The 11105-nt window shown below is 54.1% G+C and overlaps 1 protein-coding gene across 2 annotated transcripts in view; it reads left to right on the forward strand.

The window, feature by feature from the left end:
- The window catches only part of cntrob (centrobin, centrosomal BRCA2 interacting protein), a 52589-nt gene that overhangs the window by 38602 nt on the left and 2882 nt on the right, over positions 1-11105 (forward strand). Inside the window, exon 13 of one of the 2 annotated variants that reach the window (XM_078207609.1) lies at positions 3883-4584. In XM_078207609.1, coding sequence (XP_078063735.1) covers positions 3883-4584 — 702 coding nt within the window. Of the gene's footprint in view, positions 1-3875; positions 4585-11105 lie in introns of both variants that reach the window. The other variant, XM_078207608.1, reaches the window with a different exon arrangement.

Raw genomic sequence — 11105 nt, forward strand, 5'->3', positions numbered from 1 at the left:
CTCGCTCCTGTGGGGAATGGAGTGAATGTGGGACTCGCTCCTGTGGGGAATGGAGTGAATGTGGGACTCGCTCCTGTGGGGAATGGGGAGAATGTGGGACTCGCTCCTGTGGGGAGTGGAGTGAATGTGGGACTCGCTCCCACGGGGAGTGGAGTGAATGTGGGACTCGCCCCTGTGGGGAGTGGAGCGAATGTGGGACTCACTCCTGTGGGGAATGGAGTGAATGTGGGACTCACTCCTGTGGGGAGTGGAGCGAATGTGGGACTCGCTCCTGTGGGGAATGGAGTGAATGTGGGACTCGCTCCTGTGGGGAATGGAGTGAATGTGGGACTCACTCCTTTGGGGAGTGGAGTGAATGTGGGACTCACTCCTGTGGGGAATGGAGTGAATGTGGGACTCGCTCCTGTGGGGAGTGGAGCGAATGTGGGACTCGCTCCTGTGGGGAGTGGAGTGAATGTGGGACTCGCTCCTGTGGGGAGTGGAGCGAATGTGGGACTCGCTCCTGTGGGGAGTGGAGTGAATGTGGGACTCGCTCCTGTGGGGAGTGGAGTGAATGTGGGACTCGCTCCTGTGGGGAATGGAGTGAATGTGGGACTCGCTCCTGTGGGGAATGGAGTGAATGTGGGACTCGCTCCTGTGGGGAATGGAGTGAATGTGGGACTCGCTCCTGTGGGGAATGGAGTGAATGTGGGACTCGCTCCTGTGGGGAATGGAATGAATGTGGGACTCGCTCCTGTGGGGAATGGAGCGAATGTGGGACTCGCTCCTGTGGGGAATGGAGTGAATGTGGGACTCGCTCCTGTGGGGAATGGAGTGAATGTGGGACTCGCTCCTGTGGGGAATGGAGCGAATGTGGGACTCGCTCCCGCGGGGAGTGGAGTGAATGTGGGACTCGCTCCTGCGGGGAGTGGAGTGAAGGTGGGACTCGCTCCTGTGGGGAATGGAGCGAATGTGGGACTCGCTCTTGTGGGGAGTGGAGTGAATGTGGGACTCGCTCCTGTGGGGAGTGGAGTGAATGTGGGACTCGCTCCTGTGGGGAGTGGAGTGAATGTGGGACTCGCGCCTGTGGGGAATGGAGTAAATGTGGGACTCGCTCCTGTGGGGAGTGGAGTGAATGTGGGACTCGCTCCTGTGGGGAGTGGAGTGAATGTGGGATTGGCTCCTGTGGGGAGTGGAGTGAATGTGGGACTCGCTCCTGTGGGGAGTGGAGTGAATGTGGGACTCACTCCTGTGGGGAATGGAGTGAATGTGGGACTCGCTCCTGTGGGGAATGGAGTGAATGTGGGACTCGCTCCTGTGGGGAATGGAGTGAATGTGGGATTCGCTCCTGTGGGGAATGGAGTGAATGTGGGACTCGCTCCTGTGGGGAATGGAGCGAATGTGGGACTTGCTCCCGCGGGGAGTGGAGTGAATGTGGGACTCGCTCCTGCGGGGAGTGGAGTGAAGGTGGGACTCGCTCCTGTGGGGAATGGAGCGAATGTGGGACTCGCTCTTGTGGGGAGTGGAGTGAATGTGGGACTCGCTCCTGTGGGGAGTGGAGTGAATGTGGGACTCGCTCCTGTGGGGAGTGGAGTGAATGTGGGACTCGCTCCTGTGGGGAATGGAGTAAATGTGGGACTCGCTCCTGTGGGGAGTGGAGTGAATGTGGGACTCGCTCCTGTGGGGAGTGGAGTGAATGTGGGACTCGCTCCTGTGGGGAGTGGAGTGAATGTGGGACTCGCTCCTGTGGGGAATGGAGTGAATGTGGGACTCGCTCCTGTGGGGAATGGAGTAAATGTGGGACTCGCTCCTGTGGGGAATGGAGTGAATGTGGGACTCGCTCCTGTGGGGAGTGGAGTGAATGAGGGACTCGCTCCTGTGGGGAATGGAGTGAATGTGGGACTCGCTCCTGTGGGGAGTGGAGTGAATGTGGGACTCGCTCCTGTGGGGAATGGAGTGAATGTGGGACTCGCTCCTGTGGGGAATGGAGTGAATGTGGGACTCGCTCCTGTGGGGAGTGGAGTGAAAGTGGGACTCGCTCCTGTGGGGAGTGGAGCGAATGTGGGACTCGTTCCTGTGAGGAATGGAGTGAATGTGGGACTCGCTCCTGTGGGGAGTGGAGTGAATGTGGGACTCGCTCCTGTGGGGAGTGGAGCGAATGTGGGACTCGCTCCTGTGGGGAATGGAGTGAATGTGGGACTCGCTCCTGTGGGGAATGGAGTGAATGTGGGACTCGCTCCTGTGGGGAATGGAGTGAATGTGGGACTCGCTCCTGTGGGGAGTGGAGTGAATGTGGGACTCGCTCCTGTGGGGAATGGAGTGAATGTGGGACTCGCTCCTGTGGGGAATGGAGCGAATGTGGGACTCGCTCCTGTGGGGAATGGAGCGAATGTGGGACTCGCTCCTGTGGGGAATGGAGTGAATGTGGGACTCGCTCCTGTGGGGAATGGAGTGAATGTGGGACTCGCTCCTGTGGGGAATGGAGTGAATGTGGGACTCGCTCCTGTGGGGAATGGTGTGAATGTGGGACTCGCTCCTGTGGGGAGTGGAGTGAATGTGGGACTCGCTCCTGTGGGGAATGGAGTGAATGTGGGACTCGCTCCTGTGGGGAGTGGAGTGAATGTGGGACTCGCTCCTGTGGGGAGTGGAGTGAATGTGGGACTCGCTCCTGTGGGGAGTGGAGTGAATGTGGGACTCGCTCCCGCCGGGAATGAAGTGAATGTGGGACTCGCTCCTGTGGGGAATGGAGTGAATGTGGGACTCGCTCCTGTGGGGAATGGAGTGAATGTGGGACTCGCTCCTGTGGGGAATGGAGTGAATGTGGGACTCGCTCCTGTGGGGAATGGAGTGAATGTGGGACTCGCTCCCGCCGGGAATGGAGCGAATGTGGGACTCGCTCCTGTGGGGAATGGAGCGAATGTGGGACTCGCTCCTGTGGGGAATGGAGTGAATGTGGGACTCGCTCCTGTGGGGAATGGAGTGAATGTGGGACTCGCTCCTGTGGGGAATGGAGCGAATGTGGGACTCGCTCCTGTGGGGAATGGAGTGAATGTGGGACTTGCTCCTGTGGGGAATGGAGTGAATGTGGGACTCGCTCCTGTGGGCAATGGAGTGAATGTGGGACTCGCTCCTGTGGGGAGTGGAGTGAATGTGGGAGTCGCTCCTGTGGGGAATGGAGTGAATGTGGGACTCGCTCCTGTGGGGAGTGGAGTGAATGTGGCACTCGCTCCTGTGGGGAGTGGAGTGAATGTGGGACTTGCTCCTGTGGGGAATGGAGTGAATGTGGGACTCGCTCCTGTGGGGAGTGGAGTGAATGTGGGACTCGCTCCTGTGGGGAATGGAGTGAATGTGGGACTCGCTCCCACGGAGAGTGGTTGAGGTGAATAGTATCAAGACATTTAAAAGGCAGGCTGGACAAACACCTGAGGGAGAAAAGAACAGAAGGATATGGTGATGGAGTGAGATGAAGTCGGGTGGGAGGAGGCTCGTGTGGTCGGAAAGAATGGCCAGTTTCTGTGCGGTAAGTACAATCTTAAAGGCCCCAAGTACTGTGATAGCTACATTAATGGCTTCTCCACCTTGGTTAGACTGATCTCTCCCGAGGTCCGGGCTAATGCTCTGGGGGACAAGAGTTCAAATCTCACCACTGCTGCTGGTGGAATTTAAATTCCGTGAATAAATGTGGAATATAAATCTAGTTTTCCCCAAGATTCCTGGAATAATTTGTCCATAGTTGTAGAAGCACTGTTCCTGGATTGTGTAGGGACCATGTTCGTACCCCTGTACCGCCACTTTTACACTTGGGGTGAAAAAACAAATGTGTTTTTTGTGTGGATGACTGATTTTTCCATTCTGAGCGAGTCCCAGTTCTAACGCAGCTGTGATGTTTCCTACAGCAATCAGTCCTTCACCACGAGCAAGTTCCTGTTTATAGGGAGCTGAACTGCATCATGGCGACCTCCGGATCCGCCAACGATCCTCACCCCTCGTCTTCCTCTGGGCTGCCCCATGCAGATCCCGGCCGGCTGCACCATTCCTCTGGGGACGGAGTCTCGCTGGCGTCCGGGAGCCAAGCCCGCGGGAAACTGGTCGAGCTGCGGCACTCTGGTTGGCTCAGTCAGAGGAGCGACCTCCGTTTGCCCGCGCTACCCCCGGACGGTGGGGCGCCCGAGGACAGGATCGAGTGCGGGCAGCTTCCCTACGCAAACCCAGACGCTCGCCAGGCGGTGGAAGTTCCCCTGCCGGGCGCTCGCCACTTCCACGGTCCTCAGGCCATCCCCTTGCAGCCTGTGCTACAGGCCTCGTCTCATCGACCGGCGCCCGCGGCGGTAACCAAAGGCTACGATGCCAATGTACCCAGCGGGCACGAGACCCTGGCTTCAGATGCGGCGGAAATTCTCAAGCACGAGCGTTACCTGCAGCAATGCGAGCAGTTGACTGGTCACTCGGTGTCCTCGGAGCAAGGCCAGGGCCACTCGGTGATGTTCCCACTGCTTCCCAACCAGCCCTCACTGGAGGATCTCAGCCAGCTGCTAAACTACAGCTTCCTCAGCCATGCCAGCTTCCAGCCTCTGGACCTACAGACGGAAGAGACCATGTTGACAGGTAAAGCAGGGCCTGGGTTGCAGAGTAAGAGAGTAGGTGACACTCCTTCCCATGTTTCCATCCCCACCCCCATCTCTCACCCCTGTCTCTGTATCTCCAAATCGTAGATTCACAGCCTACCAGTCAACGCCTTGTCCAGGCCGACAGTGCCATTGCTGAGCGAGTGCTGCACTGCCGGAGGTGCCATGTTTCAGATAAGGCATTAAACCGAGGTTCCGTCTGTCCCCGGGGAAAGATCACGGAATATCTCATGGGGCTATTGAAATATTAATACACCCCCAACCAACTGGGACCAATATATATCCCCTCCAACCAACTGGGGCCAATATATATCCCCCCCAACCAACTGGGGCCAATATATATCCCCCCCAACCAACTGGGACCAATATATATACCCCCCAACCAACTGGGGCCAATATATATCCCCCCCAACCCACTGGAGCCAATATATATCCCCCCCAACTAACTGGGACCAATATATATCCCCCCCAACCCACTGGGGCCAATATATATCCCCTCCAACCAACTGGGGCCAATATATATCCCCTCCAACCAACTGGGACCAATATATATCCCCCCCAACTAACTGGGACCAATATATATCCCCCCCAACCAACTGGGGCCAATATATATCCCCCCCAACCAACTGGGACCAATATATATCCCCCCCAACCCACTGGGGCCAATATATATCCCCTCCAACCAACTGGGACCAATATATATCCCCCCCAACCAACTGGGGCCAATATATATCCCCTCCAACCAACTGGGACCAATATATATCCCCCCCAACCAACTGGGACCAATATATATCCCCCCCAACCCACTGGGGCCAATATATATCCCCTCCAACCAACTGGGACCAATATATATCCCCCCCAACCAACTGGGGCCAATATATATCCCCTCCAACCAACTGGGACCAATATATATCCCCCCCCAACCAACTGGGGCCAATATAGATCCCCCCCAACCCACTGGGGCCAATATATATCCCCTCCAACCAACTGGGACCAATATATATCTCCCCCCCCCCCCCCCCCCCCAACCAACTGGGACTAATATATATCCCCCCCCCCGCAACCAACTGGGACCAATATATATCCCCCCCCCCAACCAACTGGGACCAATATATATCTCCCCCCCCCCAACCAACTGGGACCAATATATATCCCCCCCCCCCCCCCCAACCAACTGGGACCAATATATATCCCCCCCAACCCACTGGGGCCAATATATATCCCCCCAACCAACTGGGACCAATATATATTCCCACCCCCCCAACCAACTGGGACCAATATATATCACCCCAACCAACTGGGACCAATATATATCACCCCAACCAACTGGGACCAATATGTATCCCCTCCAACCAACTGGGACCAATATATATCCCCCCCCCCCAACCAACTGGGACCAATATAGATCCCCCCCCCCAACCAACTGGGACCAATATATATCCCCCCAACCAACTGGGACCAATATAGATTCCCCCCCCCCCCCCAACCAACTGGGACCAATATAGATCCCCCCCCCCCCCCAACCAACTGGGACCAATATATATCCCCTCCAACCAACTGGGACCAATATATATCCCCTCCAACCAACTGGGACCAGTATATATCCCCCAACCATCTGGGACCAATATATATCCCCCCCCCCAACTGGGACCAATATATATCCCCCCCAACCAACTGGGACCAATAGATATCCCCCCCCCCCCCCAACTGGGACCAACATATATCCCCCCCAACCAACTGGGACCAATATATATCCCCCCCAACCAACTGGGGCCAATATATATCCCCCCAACCAACTGGGGCCAATATATATCCCCCCCAACCAACTGGGGCCAATATAGATCCCCCCCAACCCACTGGGGCCAATATATATCCCCTCCAACCAACTGGGACCAATATATATCTCCCCCCCCCCCCCCCCCAACCAACTGGGACTAATATATATCCCCCCCCCGCAACCAACTGGGACCAATATATATCCCCCCCCCCCAACCAACTGGGACCAATATATATCCCCCCCCCCAACCAACTGGGACCAATATATATCCCCCCCCCCCCCCAACCAACTGGGACCAATATATATCCCCCCCAACCCACTGGGGCCAATATATATCCCCCCAACCAACTGGGACCAATATATATTCCCACCCCCCCAACCAACTGGGACCAATATATATCACCCCAACCAACTGGGACCAATATATATCACCCCAACCAACTGGGACCAATATGTATCCCCTCCAACCAACTGGGACCAATATATATCCCCCCCCCCCCAACCAACTGGGACCAATATAGATTCCCCCCCCCCCCCCCAACCAACTGGGACCAATATAGATCCCCCCCCCCCCCCAACCAACTGGGACCAATATATATCCCCTCCAACCAACTGGGACCAATATATATCCCCTCCAACCAACTGGGACCAGTATATATCCCCCAACCATCTGGGACCAATATATATACCCCCCCCAACTGGGACCAATATATATCCCCCCCAACCAACTGGGACCAATAGATATCCCCCCCCCCCCCAACTGGGACCAACATATATCCCCCCCAACCAACTGGGACCAATATATACCCCCCCCAACTGGGGCCAATATATATCCCCCCAAACCAACTGGGACCAATATATATCCCCTCCAACCAACTGGGGCCAATATATATCCCCCCAAACCAACTGGGACCAATATATATCCCCCCCCCCCCAACTGGGACCAATATATATCTCCCCCCCCCCCCAACTGGGACCAATATATATCCCTCCCCCCCCCAACTGGGACCAATATATATCCCCTCCAACCAACTGGGACCAATATAGATCCCCCCAACCAACTGGGACCAATATAGATCCCCCCCAACCAACTAGGGCCAATATATATCCCCCCAAACCAACTGGGACCAATATATATCCCCTCCAACCAACTGGGGCCAATATATATCCCCCCAAACCAACTGGGACCAATATATATCCCCCCCCCCCAAGTGGGACCAAAATATATCCCCCCCCCAACTGGGACCAAAATATATCCCCCCCCCAACTGGGACCAAAATATATCCCCCCCCCAACTGGGACCAATATATATCCCCTCCAACCAACTGGGACCAATATATATCCCCTCCAACCAACTGGGACCAATATAGATCCCCCCAACCAACTGGGACCAATATATATCCCCCCAACCAACTGGGACCAATATAGATCCCCGCTCAACCAACTGGGACCAATATAGATCCCCGCTCAACCAACTGGGACCAATATATATCCCCCCCCCCCAACTGGGACCAATATATATCCCCCCCCCAACTGGGACCAATATATATCCCCCGCCCCCAACTGGGACCAATATATATCCTCTCCAACCAACTGGGACCAATATATATCCCCTCCAACCAACTGGGACCAATATAGATCCCCCCCACCCAACTGGGACCAATATATATCCCCCCAACCAACTGGGGCCAATATAGATCCCCGCTCAACCAACTGGGACCAATATAGATCCCCGCTCAACCAACTGGGACCAATATATATCCCCTCCAACCAACTGGGACAATATAGATCCCCCCCCCAAACCAACTGGGGCCAATATATATCCCCCCCCAACCAACTGGGATCAATGTATATCCCCCCCAACCAACTGGGGTCAATATATATCCCCCCCAACCAACTGGGGCCAATATATATCCCCCGCAACCAACTGGGGTCAATATATATCCCCCCCAACCAACTGGGGCTAATATATATCCCTCCAAACCAACTGGACCAATATATATCCCCCCAACCAACTGGGGTCAGTATATATCTCCCGCCAACCAACCAGGACCAATAGATATCCCCCCAACCAACTGGGACTAATAGATATCACCCCCCAACCAACTGGGACCAATATATATATCACCCCCCAACCAACTGGGACCAATATATATCCCCCCAACCAACTGGGACCAATATATATCCCCCCAACCAACTGGGACCAATATATATCCCCCCAACCAACTGGGACCAATATAAATCCCCCCCAACCAACTGGGACCAATATAGATCCCCCCCAACCAACTGGGACCAATATAGATCCCCCCAACCAACTGGGACCAATATAGATCCCCGCCCAACCAACTGGGACCAATATAGATCCCCGCCCAACCAACTGGGACCAATATAGATCCCCGCCCAACCAACTGGGACCAATATATATCCCCTCCAACCAACTGGGACCAATATATGTCCCCCCCCGCTAACTGGGACCAATATATATCCGCTCCCAACCAACTGGGACCAATATATATCCTCCCCAACCAACTGGGACCAATATAGATCCCCCCCCAAACCAACTGGGACCAATATATATCCCCTCCAACCAACTGGGACCAATATAGATCCCCCCCCCCCAACTGGGACCAATATATATCCCCTCCAACCAACTGGGACCAATATATATCCCCCCCACCAACTTTGACCAAGATATATCCCCCCCAACCAACCAACTGGGACCAATATATATTCCCCCCCAGCCTGCTGGGGCCAATATATCCTCCCCCCCCCCCGCCCCCCGCAAACCATCTGGGGCCAATATTGGGGATTTTCACAGTGACTTCATTGCGGTGTTAATGTAAACCTACTTGTGACACACAACCAACTGGGGCAGATGACCCGGTCATTACCACAGTGCTGTCAGTGGGAGCTTGCTGTGCGCTAATTGGCTGTCACGTTTCCTCCAGTGACTACCCTTCACGACGTACCTGATTGGTTGCAAAGGGTTTGGAACATTCATGGACTGAGAGAGACGATCGAGATGAAGGTCTGTCTTTAACCCTGGAATCCGAATATTTAACAACCAAACTTGAATGAGTATCAGCGCCTCGGAACCTAAACCTTGGGTTACTTTCGAGTGGAATAGTTTTTTCTATGTCGTCATGGCATAACCAGGCAATCAGCTTTTTAACTTTAATCCCTACATTACGACAGGGAATGCATTTTGTCAGCTGTCGGGTGCAGTTGGATGTTCTGAGGTAGGGAAAGGTGCTACAGAAATGCATGTTCTCTCTTTAGAATCGAGGACCAGAGGGCACTGATTGGCACAAGAAGCATTGGTACCATGAGGGAAATCTGCAGGGCGAGGGGAGGGGAGGGGAAAGACAGGTCAGTGGCACTAGGTGAATGACTCTTGCAGGGAGCCAGTATGTATGGATGGGCTGAATGGCTGCCTCCTCTGTTGCAGCGAACCTGCGATTCTAGAATGTGCTGGACGAAGGAGGAATGCTGACTGGGAGAGCTCATCCCCGTGTCTGCGTGGCTTTCCTCTGGGTGCTCCGATTTCCTCTCACACTCCAAAGATGTACAGGTTAGGTGGATTGGCCGTGCTAAATTGTCCCTTAGTGTCCAAAGATGTGCGGGTTAGGTGGATTGGCCGTGTTAAATTGTCCCTTAGTGTCCAAAGATATGCAGATTAGCTGGATTGGCCATGCTAAATTGTCCCTTAGTGTCCAAAGATGTGCAGGTTAGGTGGATTGGCCATGCTAAATTGTCCCTTAGTGTCCAAAGATGTGCAGGTTAGATGGATTGGCCATGCTAAATTGTCCCTTCGTGTCCAAAGATGTGCAGGTTAGGGGGATTGGCCATGCTAAATTGTCCCTTAGTGTCCAAAGATGTGCAGGTTAGGGGGATTGGCCATGCTAAATTGTCCCTTAGTGTCCAAAGATGTGCAGGTTAGGGGGATTGGCCATGCTAAATTGTCCCTTCGTGTCCAAAGATGTACAGGTTAGGTGGATTGGCCATGCTAAATTGTCCCTTAGTGTCCAAAGATGTGCAGGTTAGGTGGATTGGCCATGCTAAATTGCCCCTTAGTGTCCAAAGATGTACAGGTTAGGTGGATTGTCCATGCTAAATTGCCCCTTAGTGTCCAAAGATGTACAGGTTAGGTGGATTGTCCATGCTAAATTGCCCCTTAGTGTCCAAAGATGTGCAGGTTAGGTGGATTGGCTGTGCTAAATTGTCCCTTAGTGTCCAAAGATGTACAGGTTAGGGGGATTGGCTGTGCTAAATTGCCCCTTAGTGTCCAAAGATGTGCAGGTTAGGGGGATTGGCTGTGCTAAATTGCCCCTTAGTGTCCAAAGATGTGCAGGTTAGGTGGATTGGCTGTGCTAAATTGCCCCTTAGTGTCCAAAGATGTGCAGGTTAGGTGGGTTGGCCATGCTAAATTGTCCCTTAGTGTCCAAAGATGTGCAGGTTAGGTGGATTGGCCATGCTAAATTGCCCCTTAGTGTCCAAAGATGTGCGGGTTGGGGGGATTGGTGGGGTACATACATGAAGTTATGGGCATAGGGTCTGGGTTAGATGCTCTATTGGAAAGAGCCGGTGCAGACTCGATGGGCCGAATGGCCTGCTTCTGCACTGTAGGGATTCTACAATGAGCGCCGTTAGAGAGATACTCTCTGGAATTTCTGCGGGATCTGTTACTGCCCCGAAGGAAAGTGCTTCTGGTTTTAATGTCTCGT

The sequence above is a fragment of the Mustelus asterias genome, unplaced genomic scaffold (genome assembly GCF_964213995.1).
Source record: "Mustelus asterias unplaced genomic scaffold, sMusAst1.hap1.1 HAP1_SCAFFOLD_2504, whole genome shotgun sequence".
Classification (NCBI taxonomy): domain Eukaryota; kingdom Metazoa; phylum Chordata; class Chondrichthyes; order Carcharhiniformes; family Triakidae; genus Mustelus; species Mustelus asterias.